This window comes from Numida meleagris, chromosome 12 (genome assembly GCF_002078875.1).
Source record: "Numida meleagris isolate 19003 breed g44 Domestic line chromosome 12, NumMel1.0, whole genome shotgun sequence".
Classification (NCBI taxonomy): domain Eukaryota; kingdom Metazoa; phylum Chordata; class Aves; order Galliformes; family Numididae; genus Numida; species Numida meleagris.
In genome coordinates, this window is record NC_034420.1 from 14,160,920 (window position 1) to 14,178,902 (window position 17,983).

The 17,983-nt window shown below is 39.4% G+C and overlaps 1 protein-coding gene across 4 annotated transcripts in view; it reads right to left on the reverse strand.

Annotated features, from left to right (window-relative positions):
- SPOCK1 (SPARC/osteonectin, cwcv and kazal like domains proteoglycan 1) overlaps nt 1-17,983 on the reverse strand; it is a 257,432-nt gene that overhangs the window by 69,466 nt on the left and 169,983 nt on the right. For all 4 annotated transcript variants that reach the window (XM_021410534.1, XM_021410531.1, XM_021410533.1 and 1 more), the window contains one exon: nt 16,324-16,456. In XM_021410534.1, coding sequence (XP_021266209.1) covers nt 16,324-16,456 — 133 coding nt within the window. The remainder of the gene's footprint in view (nt 1-16,323; nt 16,457-17,983) is intronic.

A 17,983-nucleotide genomic window follows, 5' to 3' on the forward strand; every position in this document is an offset into this window, starting at 1 on the left:
CAGCTAATCCCCCTGCCCAGCAGGGCCTCTCACATCACCTGGATACTGGAACAAGGAATTTTACATTTTATTTAAGAGGAAGTATGGAAAAAACTAAATTCATGCAAATAATATTATTCTTTAAGCTAGTAATTAGCTATGAGTGATGACAAATAGTCTCATTTTATCTTCCTGTCGAGAGGGCAGCTTTTAACAATTGAACTCTGGCGGATGATTCATAACGCAAAGAAGGGATTTTTTCCCCTATTTCAACTTTGCCTGCAGAAGGGAGGAGTTCAACCATCTCAGCTGTACACATCAAACATCCAAACAAAGTGATCAGGCCATCCCTAAGGCACAGGTAACTGCCACCAGAGAGACAGGAGTACAGCTAATTGAGGGCTTCTTAAGCTCCAGCCATCGTATGCCAATTTGATTTGGCAGCCAAAACTGTGATTCTAATCAAGTTAGAAAAGGAGCCCTGTGATTACCATCATCCAGAATGTCAGCTTTCCCAAAAAGAAAAAAAAAAACACAACAGTATTTGCAATCTCTATTTATTGCTAATTTCCCTTAAAGAGTTCTCTAGCTAAATGCAAAAGAGTTCATTGCATAGGGCAATCAGCCGCGTAAGGTTCAAGAACAGAAAATGACTCAAACTCGGTTGTGTTCCACTTGGATGTTCTTCAAAGAAAATTCTCCTGGCCTTCGAAAGGCCTGGGAACCTTGGGGAATTTTCCTGCATATTTTTTTTTCCCCCCTTCAGACAGAGGTGTCTGTAGATGCCACGGTTAAGTGCAAGAAAGCCACATGCCTCACTGTGCTTTGGTGCCTCCTCAATCCGCACAGTTTGACTGACTCAAAGGTAGCAATGGGAGGAAGCCATAAGACACAGCACGCACTCACATCAGGACGTGGCCATGACACTTGCCTTCATCCCCCTTCTCTTTTGTCAGCTACAGTACATCGATCCTACAGAGCCTGAATTGGGCAGATCTAAGAATCCTTTTAACTTCAAAGTGAGCAGGACAGAGGACCCATTTCAAACATTTCTGGTGACATAATTCAGCCCAATGGGAACCTGCTCTCTGGGTCCTACTGCACTATGAATTGACGGACCGTAGTGAGTAAGACTGAAGGGCGGAACTGATGAAAAGAGTTTCAGTTTTTAATTATATATTCACCGTAGAACAAAACAAATACTTCCATTTCAGACAAGCTGAATAACAACTTACTCTGATTTCTTGTAGCTTTCACCTGGAGCAGTACATACTATTTCCTTCCTTGCATTCTTCTGAATTCTCATTAACCTTTCTGTCAAGGTTGCATTAAACATGTCTTGTTAATTCACCGTGTTCTTTGAGAAATCTGACATGGAAATGACAAATGCTTATCTGAAAAAACACTTCTGGTTTAATGAAGTGCATAACAAGGAACACAAAATTCTAGTTTACAACACAGGATGAATTTGAGCTTTATTGCTTCAGCAAGTTCAGCACCAAGAACTGCTCAAACATCAGTCCTTAAGGGAGCAGAAGAAAAGGTCACAGATCCTAGAGAAACCAGAAGGCTTCAAGAACTTCCCCAGAGTTGGAGCACTTTTCCCATTCTAACGTGGTGCTCTGAAGTACGTGCACCTCCTAAACAAAAGCCTTTTACAATTAACATACGCTGCCCTTACTCTCACACTGTCCATAGGCCAAGGCACTGAATTTCTTAAGAACATCTATTACCTTGAGGGCATTCCTAGCAAGGAGTAGTCACAACACAAGGTAACGCAATGTATGAACCTTCATATTCAGGTAGATTTTTTGTGAGAAACATTTCTACCTTGCATAAACACCAGACAGTTAACAAAGCATTTGTTAGTCCTCAAGAAGATCCCAAAGCACTTTAATTGACTGGTATTGATGTACTACAGCTATCCTATTAAATATATTCTGAAAAAGTTCAGCAAGACAATTATGCAATGAAATTAGCATTTATATGGTTCCTTTCATCTACAAAGGAGTCCAAGTCCCATGTATTTATAAGAGTATAAATAATACTACTGCTGAAGTGCAGCCAATTTTACAGCAGAAAATCTCAAATGCTCTGTACCAGCACATGATGGGATGTGTTATATGAAGACACTTAAAAAGCAGAGATGACAATACCCAATTATCCAGATTAGAGCACTCAACACACACTAATACAGGGGCAAGACTTCTGTTTATTTGCCTGCTCAGTTCATTGCAGCAGGACTCCAAGCCTCCTGATGGTAGGTATGTTTTTTTTTTTTTTTTTAAATCACATACCTTTCTTGGCCAAGCAAAGTAATTCATGGACTACACATTGGATGCCCACAGACCACCATCAGAAACCACTGCTTGCTTTATAAACAAATCAACCAACATGGTAGTCCTCCTTCAGGATCTCACTGGTTCAGATTACAGAAGCTGGTACTAAGCAAGCCTCATCCTTGTACCTTGAGATGCAGACTTTTTATTGGCTGAGCCTTGGATTGAAAAAGATTGAGAGTAGATTTAGTACAGAAAAATAAAACTGGTGTCTCTTAGCAGAAAGAACGATTGAAAACAAATTATTTCAAGTTGGAAAAGCCTATGACCAATGAGCCCTGTAAAAACAAAGACAAAAAACAACAACAAAACCCTCCCCCAAAGCCAAACAGCAACAAAGACAGAGCTCTGTGGCCTATACTTGCAATAGTTTAAAAAAAAACAACAGTAAGAGTTGGTCACTTCTGATAACAGCTGAATGTAATAAGGAACAGCTGCTAGTCAAAAACCTCTTCAGTTTTTCTCCAACAAGCCAACTTAAAACTCACAAAGTTTACTCTTACTATTTTCCCTCATGTAAAACTGCAGAAGCTGTTATATAGCCTGGACAGTAAAATAGCAGCAGAATTAGAAATTTGGGGGATTAAAATATTCACTGTCTCCAGAGAGCCACTGCATATAAGGCTTATGACATATATATTACTTTCTAAGGTAAATCCATCAAGAATTAGTAAGACTTATTAGTGAAACTGAGATGTTATTTCCCAAAGAACTCCCAGACTCCAAAGGTCAGAAGTGTTTTCCTGAAATATGTACAACGACCTCAAATATTAACAGACCCCTCAAACTGGAAAATACCACCAATTCCAGCTTACGTGCAACACTGCAGGACTGAGCAAAACAGAATACAAGAACATTCCCGCAACCACTTACCCCTACAGAAGCTAGGATAAAAATGCAGTTTGGAAGTCATATTTGCATGCTTCAAAATTCCATAAAGAATGCTTAGGGAACACATTTACACATTCATAACAGATTCAGCCTAGTGGGATGAGTTTAATTTTCCTAAAATGTGCTACAGCTTAAGAATTAGAAGATTTACCCAGATAATAAACCAGTTTTTTTTTCTCTAATTGCATCAAATAAACAGTCATATCCCACTGATCTTCAAATTTCTATCAGCAAGAGATTGTGAGGTTTTTTTTGATTCCCTTTGAAAAAGCTACTTTGTAGAAATACAGCACAGCAAAGCTTTCATGCCTATTCTGTGCATTTTGTTGACCAGCTAGTTATCCATCCATTGGTACATGCACTTTCCCATTTGCCATTGATGCAAATGTTGCATTTCTTCCATGCGGCTGAGCTTGGAGCTGGTTGCAGCAGTTTACTTGGCTGCAGCGCTCCAGACAGAAATTCTTTTCCTCTTCACAGATCTGAGGCATTCCTGCACGTCCTCAGAAGAACTCAGACATTACCCTTCTAAATAGCAGTACATCACCCTTCCTGCACACTATAGTGATGCTGTAAAGCACCGCTGCATTCACTGATGACTACATTTTTGGAAACAGTTTATGGAACACTTCATTATTAAGCCTTGAATCCATTTCTTGCAGTTGAAGAAGAGCTGTTTGAGGTTTTACCACAACAGTACCCAAACTGACCAGAGGATGTCACCTTTGAAATGCAAAGAATTGAAGTACCTTCGCCTAAGCCCTGCCTTTCTGATTGAAGCTCCAGACATAGCTATCCACTGCTCAGAGGAGAGGCTGGAAGATTGGGCCCCTCAGGCAGTGTCTGGAGGTGTTATGGTATTCAGCCAACAGACACTACAACAGACACTATCACATCACCTTTTCTCACCTGCATTTGGGCAATAGATTAGATTGTCCCAATTGCCCCGACAAGACTGCTTGTCTAGTGAAGCCTTCAGCCTATACTTTGAGCTGTCACTGTGCCCTAGCCAAGACCTTCAAAATATTCACAATACAAGCTGTCAGGAGTACTATATTTCCTTGTCACTTTCTAAGTATGACTGATTTGCCAAGATCAAGGCTAAATTCACAATCAGCAGCAAGGGCACCTAGCATGAATTATACAGCTGGCTTTCCTTCCTAGTCTCATGGATACTCTAAAGAATATGCTTTCCCTGCATATATTTCTGTTTTTTTAATATCCACACCATATTCAATTCTATCAGCATTTTCCCAGAGCTGACTAGAAAGAGGGAAGTGATTGTCAACGTGGAGGAAGCACAAGGCCTAGAGAATGCCAGACTTTGGGAGGTGGCAAAGAGTCTCCTCCAGGATACAGCCCAAAGCTGAAGGTGTGAAATGAGAGAGCCAGGGATGAGCAATGAGCAGAAAATTCCAGACAACACCCTTAGCAGGGAAAAGACAATGCCTCAAACATACCAAATAAAGCAATAAATCCCACAGAGTAAGCTGCTCCCGAGTGTCTATGCAATCTTAAGAGTTTTTTGCCGAAGGGAAGGAGATACTGGAGTTTCAGTGTCAGCTCACGTCTCAGGTTCACTTCTAAAGATATCTTTAAGTTGGTCACTCAATTTACTGGTAAGCTATAAGTTTGATAATACAGTAAAGCTGCCCAGTATTTTTCCTCTGAGCAAGCATTAGATGATAACATTTCAGACGCTGTGTATGACTCATGTCAATGTAGAGATAATCAGCGATAATGAAGAGAGATTTTCCCCTAGCCATTTCTACAGAAATGTATAAGCTTTACTACAGACAGTTATTTAGAAGTGGTCAGGCTTATTCAAAGCTTCCACATTCTACAAGTTTGATGTAGTCTATGTGGGGTCTCATTCTTCCAATGATGATGTAAAATAGTTTATGATAGTGCATCAGAAGAATAACTTCTATATCATTTTAGTTAATGTTTATTTTGCCATTATTTCCATTTTCATCAAATTCTAGCATAGATGTAAGGAAGAGAAAAAAGTAACTTCCCAATGAATGCCTACTAATGGAAGCTTAGTAAGTTAATCTAATAGGGGAGTAGTATGAACCACCCTCATCTAGCCCCAGCATTAAGCATCAGCACCTACACAATCCCTATCAAACTTGAACAGTATTTGCATATGAAGACCCAAAACATTGATTGCATCTCCCTTTTTGAAGAACTGCAAGGTCTCACTTCACCTTGGGTGCACAGATGAAACTGCAATCCACGTGTGTCTGATAAGAGCAACTGGCTGTAGTTGAAAGAATTAGCCATTACCAGCAGGTGAAACTAACTTTCCATTGAATAGATGCTGTATGCAAATAGCAGCATTGACAGATCCCCTGCCACCACACAAAATGGTGCTTCCAACAGAAGCACAAGCCTTCACACTATTCTTCCACAACCCTATTCAGCTTTGGACTGACCACGTTCTTTGCCTCCCAATGCCTTCTTCTGGGCCAGCTGCTTTATGGTAGGCAAGAGGTATGTCAGAGAGCCTGCCAGTGACATGACTCAGGTTGGAAATAAAAGATCAGGCATATCAGATAAGCATTCAAACTACATAGAAGATTTAGAACATGCTTTCAGATTTAAGGAAAAGTGTAGTCTTTAAATTACTGCTCTGGAATTTACTGGCTTAAAATGAAAGACCTTACGGCATCCCATCAAAGAGTTACATAACTCAAAAGGGTTTTCTTTGCTCAGTGTTGCATGTGCAAGATATATTTAAGTAATAAAACATACTTCCAATACTAACTCTCCTATACGGGCTCTGTGATGACAGATTTCAGTTTTGAAAATAGTGATGTCTCTGTACAGACTAGCATTCCTCTTCCGTTTTCATTAGAGGCTTTTTTCCTAGGTGTTTCCTACCATTTATTTGTTCATTTGAACTGAAAGGCTTTTGATACTAACTTCAAAAGATTTTGGACATGATGAACATCCTATGATCATGGGTCTGGTATCCTGCACAAACAGACCATATTCCCAGCTAATGCAGTGCATCATCAGCTGAAACAGCTTCTCACTTCAGTCCCCCTGCAATTTAAATTGGCTACGTATGATCTGTAAACGTCTTCAATCTTTCAAGCTTCTGACTGTAACTTACAGCATTTAGCCCCCTGGGTGGCAGGTGCCTCTGACTTACCTCTCTTGAAAATGTTAAACTAGACTAAAATTGGAATTTCTGGCGAGTAATTTCCATTTGTGTGAAAGGCAAGATATTCCTGGAATAACTTGAGAATCTGAAGCTAAAAGGGAAAAAGTCCATAACAACTTGAAGCCTTGATCTACAGGAAGCTTTCAGTACTTCGTCTAACTTGTATTTATTAAAACCGGTTTTTCCTTCCCACTCCCCCCCCCACCAGTACATCCACAATCCCCAGTAAGAAGCCCTGCAAATGAAATTAATTGTTTTGCACTTTTCACAGAGTTCAGTTTTATAACTTCAGATATTCTGCTTGAAACTTATTAACTGTCCAAGTGTTCCTCTTCCCTTGCAATGATGTAATTTCCACAGATAATTAATTCCATTGACTAATTCTATTTGTTACTCTTAGAGAACATTATTTCTGAGGCAGCTAAGAGAAGTAATAACAATTTATGCCATTTCTGTGACCTTTCATTTACAGCTCTATTCTAGTTAGGTCAAAATAAAAAGGTTACTCATAAAAACAGAGAGGCTCTTGATTATAATCTGTGTCAAGTTGTCTCGAAAAGGATTATTGATGCACTGAATCTTAATCAAAGGGTAAGGATCAAGTGTGCTTTAAGCCACATCTAAACATGAGTAAAGGTTTGGACAATTTTTACATTTCCTTTTGATGCCCTATTTATTTTACTGGAGTTGCATCTCATTCCCATGTGCTATTGCTAGCTATTAAAGGACCACCTCTATCCTCAGCTTTATCTTCAAGTTTTATCACAAGTACACTCTGAATAATACTGAAAGATAAAATTAGGCCACACGTTTGTGGCAACCAGATGTTGCAAGCCCATTCGCAGCCATACAGGGAGTATGTAGAAGCCACGTGAAGGGTCATGTTGATCCTCTTCTTTGCCTGGTAAATACCGGTGAAAGTAACAGGGCAAAGACCTTGGAAATAGGAATTACGGGAGCCAGTATTTCACATGTAATATTGAGGCTGCAGACCAATTTTCAAGAACTGTGGGTGCACAGATAGGCAAGGATAGAACAGAAGTAATTCCCTGCCTGAGTCCCATCAGTTGTTCCAGTCCAACCCCACAGTGCTCAGGTGCAGCTGGATGGGAGCTGTGGAAGGGGTGGGATCGAAGAGGACTTGCATGATGCTGCCGTGCACTGCCCCAGGACATGAGATCTATGAGCAGAGGTCCTGCAGGGCAAACTCTGGGAGGTGGGCAGAACCCGCATGAGAACACCATCCTGCAGTGTTTTCTTGTCTTTCCTGTCCTGCATAGAAGTTGGATGAGAAAGCTTGTGTAACAGCAACTGCCATCCCTCCTCTGAAAGCCTCTACTTCTCTATTATTAATTCCTTGCATTTTAGAACTCACTCTCATTAATGAAATGCAAATGAACAGAGAGCTCTGTCTAGACACTGACTGAAAAACATCTCCATTCAACTCCTGAAGTTTTTAAAAGGCTTTTTACCTTGCCCATATTACCCAAGGAAACTTTTCTTTAAAGAAATATTTCAGCACTCTCTCCCCCTTAAATTGCTCGTTTTTAAAAACTCTTTTTTGACCTGAGGATGCAGGTGTCTGAAAGTCTTTTGAGATGCCTGCTCTATCAGCCTGCAGAAATTCCTGCTGAGGTCACAACCAGCATTACTGAAATCTAAACTAGGAAGCTTCCCTTTCTCCTTTATTTCCCCACCTGTTCATTATAATCTACAAGAAAAAAGCGAATAACAGCTATCTAGACCTAAAGTGACCCATTTCACATTCTTCTCTCTATTTGAACAGGTAACAACAATGGAAGACAAAAGATTGTATTAACGGGAAAATATCCTCCACTGCCATACATTTGGAACAAAATTCACCATCTTCCCTAGGCACAAAAAAATCAATATGAAATATGTTTGGACCAAAGCCTGCTTTTACTAGGATTACACTGCAATGAAGTAGAGGAATCTTGTATTTTTGACAAACTGTGATCCTCCCTCCCTACATGTTTATTTGTAGAAGCAACACATTAAAATGAAAGAAGGAGAAATAGATATCATTGGAGAACTGTCTAAGTTATATGGAAATAAGAACTAATAGGTATAACTACAAAGAGCTTTAACTGTTTTCACTGCTTTTGTCTATTAACTGTGTCATTCATGAACAGCAGGGGGAAGGCAACTAGTCAAGCTCTCCGTTTCTATTTTATTTCAGGGAAGAAACCTCTCAGTGGATCAGAGGAGCCCTCTTGTATCATCTAATTGACAATGAATGGGTACATGTCCAGTATGTATAAGTTATTCTGCAAGCAACGGAACCACAGTAGTCCCCTTTTTCCTGCCAGTTTGTCCCTTACATCTTCCCATTCACATTGTAATAGCATCACCACTTTTCTCTCTCCTTCCCACAGACTCTAACCCAAGGCCACCTACTCCCTACCCACCTCCCAAATCCTCCGCAGTTGATCACTGCAATGCTCACAGGGTCAACTCCATACCCCCCAAACTCCTTCCTGCCATTTCCTGGGGATAATATCAACGCAATTTCCTTTGAATACCAACTACACTTAATATGATGCATTTATTTTATGTGTTGCCGTTTCAAACCCAGTTTATTTGTACATCTAAACACCACAGAATTTCCAAATATGAGAAATGCATTCACTTGTGCACTCCATGCCACACTGACGATACATGGAGTAATGTCAGCCTCAAGATGCATTTTCCGATCTATACTACAGGGGCACATTTGAGCACGATGCATAATATAAACAAAATACACAAAAATCCCATTATTGTTAATGGAGACTATATGCATTGCACCTCCCACATGCTTTAAAAATGATGCCCCGCAGAATCACTTTAAATAACCTATATTCTACACAGCACGAACCTGTTATCTAAGAAGTATTCTTTTGCCTGCTGTATTATAAAGGGACAAGAGACAGTTTACAGAGAAAAAGCCTCACAGCCTCAGCCTGTATGAGTTTCGAGTCTTTTCTTATTTCTTTTGCATACTAAAAATATAAAGCAGTCTGTATCATCCAGATAATCTAATTTTCCCATCCACCTTCATTAACAATGCTGGCTGAAGCCAATTACAAATGCCTTAAGGCTCCTAGCCTCATAAGCATCGTGTGACAGGTCAGATTTTATTGTTTGCTCCATCCATCACTACTGACACAGTAATTCAAAGTACACAAGACACAGTCTACTTGCTGCTTTCTTCTTTCTCCCTGTGCACCTGCTGTAATTTTAATGTAGAAGCTTATTAAGAAGTACAACGTCTTCTGTCATTCCGTGGTGGCTTCAACCATGTATTTAAAAAGCCCCAAGTTATGCTTTTCCTCTAACTGAGTCTAATGCTCTCTCCTTTGGGGTGAATGTGCTCAAGCAAGTCATTGCTGGTGATGTGCTTGAGCAACAAATGCATTTTGTAGTAGTCTAATGTAATGTGGTAATGAGTATTCAAAAAAATGAGAATTCAGCCACAGAACCACTACCACCAGGAAAGACATCTCTGACTGATCTGGAGAACAAACTGAGGTGCTTACTTTATAAAACACAGATTGCAGTCCGGTGTCTTCCAGCCTAAAGATGAGTATCTAACTTCGTTATTCAAGACGTTAATGTGATGTAGTCACATTAAAACATACGTGCTGAAGTCTAACTTAACAACACTCCTTAAAAGAGTTGTTTTTCCGAGTTTTTGGAATACTGAGCAGCCAACAGCAGGAGCATTACACATTCATACTTCCAATTATTGGCAGTAGTTATCTTGGTGCTTAAAAAAAAACATTCCTCATTGCCTTCAGTATTGCAGAACCATGGAATCAGCAAGGAGAAACTCAAAAAGATTAACATTAAGTGTTTCAATGAGGTGGCCTTCTTCAACATCACTCTTTGCTGTGTAAAGAAAGTAATCTAGTTGATGGACAAACAAGAACCTAGATAAAATTTTAGCATACAACAAAGTCCTTTAACAAAAGCTAGAGATAGTTCATAATGTTTCAAAATGGCTTGGTGAAGAGTATTTAGAGCATGTACGATTAAGAAAAAAATAACGCAAAACACCTCACATTCCTACACCTTATGTTCCTTCTCTAATCTGGAACAAGTGCCACAAACATGAGCAGCCACATTATCATATGGAAGTTCTAATTACCTGTAAATAATCCTAGAGTTTAGTAAACAAAATTAATACATCCATTTTAAGATACTTTTAAGCAAATCTTCTCAACTGAATTGCAATACATTTAAACGAGATCCACAAAAGCAGCATAGAAAACTCCAGAAATGGTGGTTCTTTGGCTTATTTAGAGATTACCCTGTGGGAGCACAGATGAAACTCAAGGCACCAACAATGAAATCCTGCTCTTCTGCAGCACACACAAAAAAGAGCTCTTTCAGTTACTTCACAGAGTTGTACAAGTGTTACCAGAGCCATTTGGGAAAACGGGCTTGTAAAGAATTTAGGGCAGCTGGATGTGAGAGAAGGAGCCTTATGCCATCTGAAGCTTCATCTCTTCCTCTCACTCAGCAATGGTGCGTGTTCGTTCAGAAATCTGAAGGTTATTCTCATCTGCACAGGTTCTTATGCTGCACTTCTCAGCACGGTATTTATACTCCCCTACTGCAGTTACATATGGAGAAGGGTTTTTTTCTTTTTTTTTTTTTAAGAGAGTTTAGAAATATTTCCTATAAATTCGTTACCAAAACAATATGAAAAATGAATTAGTCAATTTCCATTTGGAGAACTGCGTGAAAGCTTTTCCCCAGTGACTAAAGGGGATAGCAGCAAGCACAACCTCTGAAGGAGCACTGTGCCCTGAGCCACAGCAATTTCTGATTCATTTATAAACCCTGTAACCTTGCGGTATGACCAAGTAGCCTCTACCCTTTAAGAACTGCCCAGAGCTCTTAGTTTTTTCTGTTTGTTGATTCACAGCAGAAGGCTCTATTTTAGCTGTTCTCATTATGCCAGGTGAAAAATTTTGTGAATGCGTATATATTCATGGGATTTAGTTGGAAAGCTGTCTCAGAAGTAGCCACAACACACAGATCAGTGGTTACGTGAGCCTGGTTGCTCCCAGCTATGATACAAAATTGGTAGAGGATTGTTTGGGATTTCGAACTTACTATCTGACATCACTAAAAAGCAGAAGCTTCTCTACTTCAGCATAAAGGCAAGCGGGATTTGAAAGGAAACTCAGGAATTTGCTCGATCACATGGTTATTTGACACAGAAACACCTTTGATAATAAGCTAACCAATGACCGGTGGCACAGCTGAAGTGATGAACAGACCTGCAGCACTGGAACACAGCAAATCCATCTATGAACAAGCAGTTAAAACTAGGGACAGTAGCTCAGCTTAGATCTCAGAGCAGGATTTTGTTTGCTTATTTGTGACAACACATTTGTGCCTACAGGTTTCTAACCTTGGGAGAATAAAAACATTGATAGCAAACAACTACACCAGTTTTATCTTGACAGTACATGTCACCAAAAAGTCTTTTAAAAAGGACAATGATCCCTGCAGCTCGCCCCCACAAAAACCTGGGAATAGAGCAGTGCAGGAGTGAATTACTGCACTCTCTCCCAAGTGCTCAGCACTCAGGACATGGATTTCCACATCTAATTCGACACTGGGGAAACTCAGACCAAGAGGTGAAGGGATACATTTTCCAAGTCACAGATGGTGCTTAAATGCCATCTGTGCCTTTCAAAATCCACCCCTGGGTAAGCTGATGAAAGCCATCCCATCCTTCCCCAAGCAAGAACAGAGGTCAACCTCATTCCCAATTCTCTGCTCCTTCCTTGAGACCATGCTGAGAGAAAAATGTGTATATATAAACAATGGGATGTCCTGGGATAGACAGCACTTAAACAACACAGCTCAGTTCATACTTCAAACCAAATAACTTTGCAGCTGCTGCAGGCACAGTACAAGGCTCTGTGTTTTACCTTCCAAAGGGCAAGGTTTGTTATCTAGGACTTGTTTATGCAATAACAAGTTCACATTGCTTTTTGCTTGAGTCTTACTGCCCCAGATCATGGGCAGAGGGAAGGTCTACCTTGCTGGGACTACAAAGTCCAGATGTGACCTAGACAAGTGAATGATCTCCAGAATCACTCTGGATCAGACAAATTCTAGTCTTCCCAGAGTCCTCAGGTGTTTTCCTGTTATTTATGAGAGTAAAGTCAGTGATGTTAAAGCCTCACTCCAGACCTAGAAGACCTACAGTATATTATTAACACGGACCAGATCTCTTCCAATTATGGAAGTGGAAAATACAAGTTATCCCAGCTTCATAACACAGATCAGTAGTAGAATTAGATAAGATACCAGATGTAACACGCAGACATTCAGGAAATGATAGATTACATTTGGCTAAGCTCTGAACTCAGAGCAAAGAACCATTTCCTACCTTGCATTACTCTTTCTGCCTTTCTCTAATTTTCCCTTGCAAAACCAATCCAAAGAGTTAACACAGAATTTCAACCAATTCCTCACTCAGCTGAGGACCAGACAGCTCTTACTGCTTGCTAAGCCTCTGCTGCATAGCTTGTCTTCCATCAGGAACAGCATCAGCTGTGTTCTCAGAAAGGCTGAGTACCCCTTGTACAAAACACAGGCAGGCTAACCCGTGCAGAAAGCACAGCTGAACAGCAGCACCCCATGCCTAAGGGATAGGTAACCCAGCCAACATTTGGATTATGAGAAATCTGACCATACTGCACTATATTCTCAATATTCAGACAATACAAATATTCATTTATTGTTCTCCTGAATGCAGACTCCTCCTAGTTGAGTGTAGCAGCTCTCACTATGAACACATTTAAATAATAGTGTCTGGTTATTCTGGCCGTCATTTTGTCTCCCATTTCAAGACTGCTGGAAAATTATTTCTCTTGCACATCTCTTAATATCAAATTTGTTACCTAATGTTATGACAACAGGAGGTGATTTTTCCATTTTCTAACAAAGGCATGATCACAGATTTAATTAGTTTGCAACGATTTAATTAAAATTTGCAGAACAACAATGTACCTAATTAGAAGCATAATAATTATACCAATGTACCTTTCCATCTTTGAAGGCTACATTAGTCATTGAGGTGGTATGTTTTGTAATTTAAGATCATTCTTATTTTCATTTTCTGATTAGTTAAGTGCAGTCACTGTCATGTTCAGGTAATTGCTTTATTAACTAGCTTAATTAAACTTCCTGTAAAACTGACAGCTACACAGTTATTCTTAATGTGTTGCTGACAAAAACATTAACTAATTACGCAGTGCTCTTTACAGAGCTTACTTACCTCACAAGCCTAATCCATTAGTGCCTTAAAGAGCTTTGAACACTGTGACTGCAATATACTATAGAAATGCTTTGTGTTGTTGGAGTATTAAACAGAGCTCTTCATATCCAGGAAACAGCAATCTCTCTTTACGAGTTTATAAGAGTGGAGAGGGCACACGTATGTGAAAACACTCAAGCAGTAAGTGGACTCTGAAATTTTTGCCAAACATAAAGCGCTGGCAGTTCAAAGTTGACATAAAAAGGATAAGAGGTTTTTTTTTTTTTTTTTAAGATTTCCATAAAGATAACATTCTGCAAGTCCAGCAGATGCCAGGACCTATTGGTTCAAACAGTATACGAGGACTGAGAAGCCACAGACATCTGACACAACTTAAGAATGCCACCTCCCGTGAAACACATTTGCTATATGGAAAACAAACTGACAAGAAAAACCACAGACCTTAATTAACTTCAACTTTAGCACTTCACGAAGCTGATAAAGTAACCCAGATCAACAAGTTCTGAGAAACAGAACCAGAAAGTTTTAACACCTAAACGATGCAGAGACTTCAATGCTGTACAACTCCCATATACGAAAATAAATCTAAATAGAATTGGTTTAAATAAAAATCCACTTCTTTAAAAAAACCTCAAGAAAATCAGCCATGCTAGTGGATGCTTGAACACGAGGCTAACACAGGATGTTAAAGTGAGTGAGGAATGTGATTCCACGTCATGTTTTTATATGCACTATCGGTTGCTGATTGTCTCTAGAGACAACCAACAATAACACCACGTCCCAAGAACGGTGTTCAAAAACATGCCACTGTTGGGCCTATAGCATTTCCCCTGCTGCTATGGGAATGGCTGCATTTAAAGAATCCTAATCCCTTCAGTCAAGGGAGATAGGCACAGATAGTCCCCTGAATCGTTTGTGCTGTAATTAACATAAGTAAAATGCTTTCTTCTAAAACACCATCTCTAGAGAAAGCACTAGAACAGAGTGTGACAGCCCGAGGATTAGCAAACAGCGCAAAGCAGCAGAATGATAATGCCTTCACTATGTTCCCATATAGCCTGTACGACTGGAAGATTTTACTGTCTAGTCAGGAATGACTAAGACATCATTTGGAAGATTAACTATTAAAAATGTATTCTAGGTTCCCTTCCTGGAACTGAATCCTTAATGATTTCTTGAAGTTTTCGTGAAAAATTAAACAAATCAAACCAGGAGTCCTCCACCTTCCACATGTTTTATCAAAGATCATTCTGGATCAAGTTCTGCAGTCTTAATTTTGCTTCAAGGGTCTGAAATTAAACTTAGAAGAAATAGATCTTATGGTAAGAAAATAAAAGGTCAAAAAAAAGACTGAGAGAGCAGTGATGAAGGCAAGATGCTCAGAAGTGACTTAAACAGAATGACTAGGTATGCAGTGAAGGCTATTTACTATAGACTCATCTATCTTGTATTCTCAAGAGTCCAGAGGTAAAAAGGTGATTTCAAACGGAGCTCAGTTTTAATCCTTAATGCCAATTCTGCATTCCTATATTAAATATCCTCAAGGGGTTTGAAGAGTAGTTTATTTAACAGGCAACTTAGAACCAGTTAGCGTACGCTGTATGTGCAAGAAAATTTCTGCTGATTTGCTCCTTTGGCTATGCAAATCCTGCAGCCACAACAGCGGGCAGACTTAAATGAATTAGCTGTGGCAGCATTTTAATATCTGCATCTGCTAATGGATGAAGTAGTCAAGCTGCCCAGCTGAGAAGAGAATGGAGCATAACAGTGCTGATGACATCGTGCCTGTGTCACAGCAGACAATTCCCTCTTGATCTTTTAGTTTTCCTGGATATTTCAGAGGCTTTGTTTGGATTTTAAAGGGAAGTTTTCCTGACTGTCAAACTTACCTCGGATGTAGGAAGAGAAGAAAACTTTAGAGGCACTCCCTAAACATGACTTCCAATGCCCAAAGCACTGTTTATGGAACACGCATCTAAGACATGGAAGGCTTTATTTGATAATAAGAGATCTGGACTGCTGAATGACTGTGAAGACAGTTTCTTTTATTGAATCAGGCCCTAAGGTGATCATATTTTTAGTATAACAATGAGCCAATTTATCCCTGCTGGGTTATGGGAATTTTCTTTTTTATGGTACCATATAGACTGCATCTGGCACACAAGAGTATTAAAAGAGATGTAAACAAATTGCTATATGTTAAGAACACAGTCTGAGAAACAAACAAATAAAACCAAGAAAAACTACCCATCACAGAACAATGACGCTGCCATGTTGTTTTAACATTCGGGGACCAAATCTAAAAACAAGAACTACCCTGAAACCTTTTTTAGTGACCAAGAAATTTCGGTCAAACAAATTTCTGTTGCATCATCAGCATTGGAAGCATTCTACTTCACTAGCAAGAACAAGCTATTTAGAGGAACACAAATCACGACAGCCATAAAATTCCTGTTTGTCATTCCAATCTGATGTTTGTCAGGTATAAAAATGTCAATTTATCAGCACTTTTTGCACTGGAAAGAGCTGAAGCAGACTCTAATTTAATGCTGCCCATTAGCTACATCTATTACATCTTTATATTTCAGCCTGGACAGTCACAGCTAAAAGGTTTGCAGGACACAAGCAGAACTTACCTTGGTAGTGTATGTATGTCCATCGGAGCCGCAGACAGGGCTGGCGTGCGTGGTGGGGCACGGCTTGCATTTCACTATGTTAGCAGGTCCAGCCCAGTGCTTCTGGGCTAAGTTTCCTTTCTTTTGTCGAATGCTGTAAAGTAAGAGACATCAGGTTTTTTGAACATGCTTGCGTGAAACAGAAGAATGAAAGCTTCTCTGAAGAAAGCATAGCCCGGTATTCATACACAGTATTCATTTAAAGCAAGTAAATTAAATGTAATTCCTAACAATGCTTCTGAAATATGGCATGTCATCGCAGACAATCTGAAAGTCATAAATTGTTATGCGCTATTAGACCAACAGTGTTTGGCAGCTTCATTTGGATTTATGTCTACAAACAATTTCACTTATGCATACAGCATTTTGTTAAACCACGCCACGTTCCCCGTGAACCATGCAAGCACTGCTAAAGCATGTGGTATTTTCAAGGAGTTGCCAAATTCAAACCAGGCAGCTCCATAGATGCCTAACAGTTCTCCTTCCCAGGGAAGGAAAAGTTATTCGAAGCATTTATGAAAATAAATTATTGTTATGGTTGAGTTCAGATAAAGAGCAGACAGCAGCAATTTAAGAGTAAAATTGTTTCAAAAAGACTACATTATGGTTATAAAAATGAACAGAAAGATAGAAAGCAGTAGCATTCTTAGTATTCCTACTTCTGTACAGCTGCTATTCTCAGATCAATGACAGTGCCACCAGGAATACCAGAGAGTGACAGAGAGCACCTCCAATTCTACGCATGCATTTGTACCACAATCTACTTATTACATTAAAAATGAGTATGAAATGACATCTGCTCCAAAAACTTATTGCAAACCACGTTCAAATTGATTCTGATTAATGGCTCATTTTCCTATATTAATGAACTACTTGGCCGATGGAACATTTACTAATTACCATCGGCATACTGGTGTAAGCTGATTAAAAGTTTGCTTTATAAACCACAAGTCAAAGTTACAATACAGATTCATTTGGGCCATTCGCAGTTGTCTTTCACTTGAAAACATTTACAAGGGAAGGGAAAGTGTCGCATCAACGTTGCTGGAGACTTCAGAATAACAACTGCCATCTGTTCCCATACCACAGTTAAAAAAACAACGATATGATACGATTCAGCAAGAAATCTATTTCAATGCACTGCTGAATAACCTTACCACAGTTTTAGAAAAATATATACAGATATTTTAAAGCAATTTCAGTACAGCTTGCAATTTGCAACACAATACCGTCTGATGTAATGACACATTCAGTTGCTAAAATAATAAAAAATTCTATTCTTTCATCTTGGTTTCTCCAAGTCTAACCTTTGTAACAGTGATGACTGGCTCTGTAAAGAAGATTATGTCCACAGAAGGAATCCAATCATGATATCACAAACCATGAAAATAGAAGCGAAGTATTAAAGACTAAATTCCCTTGTTATTTTGAAGAAGTTTTCTTAATCCATAGAGCAGCATCCCTCTTTCAGATGCATACTGCCTTGCTAAGTTTCCAGGGCACCACACGCTAACACCACGGATATGGGGTTGCTTAGCTCTAAAACGAGACAACTCTGCAGATGCGTTCTCTCTGGGGCTGTGCAAACCACTTCTTTCATTGTTCTAGTAGTAATTTTGAC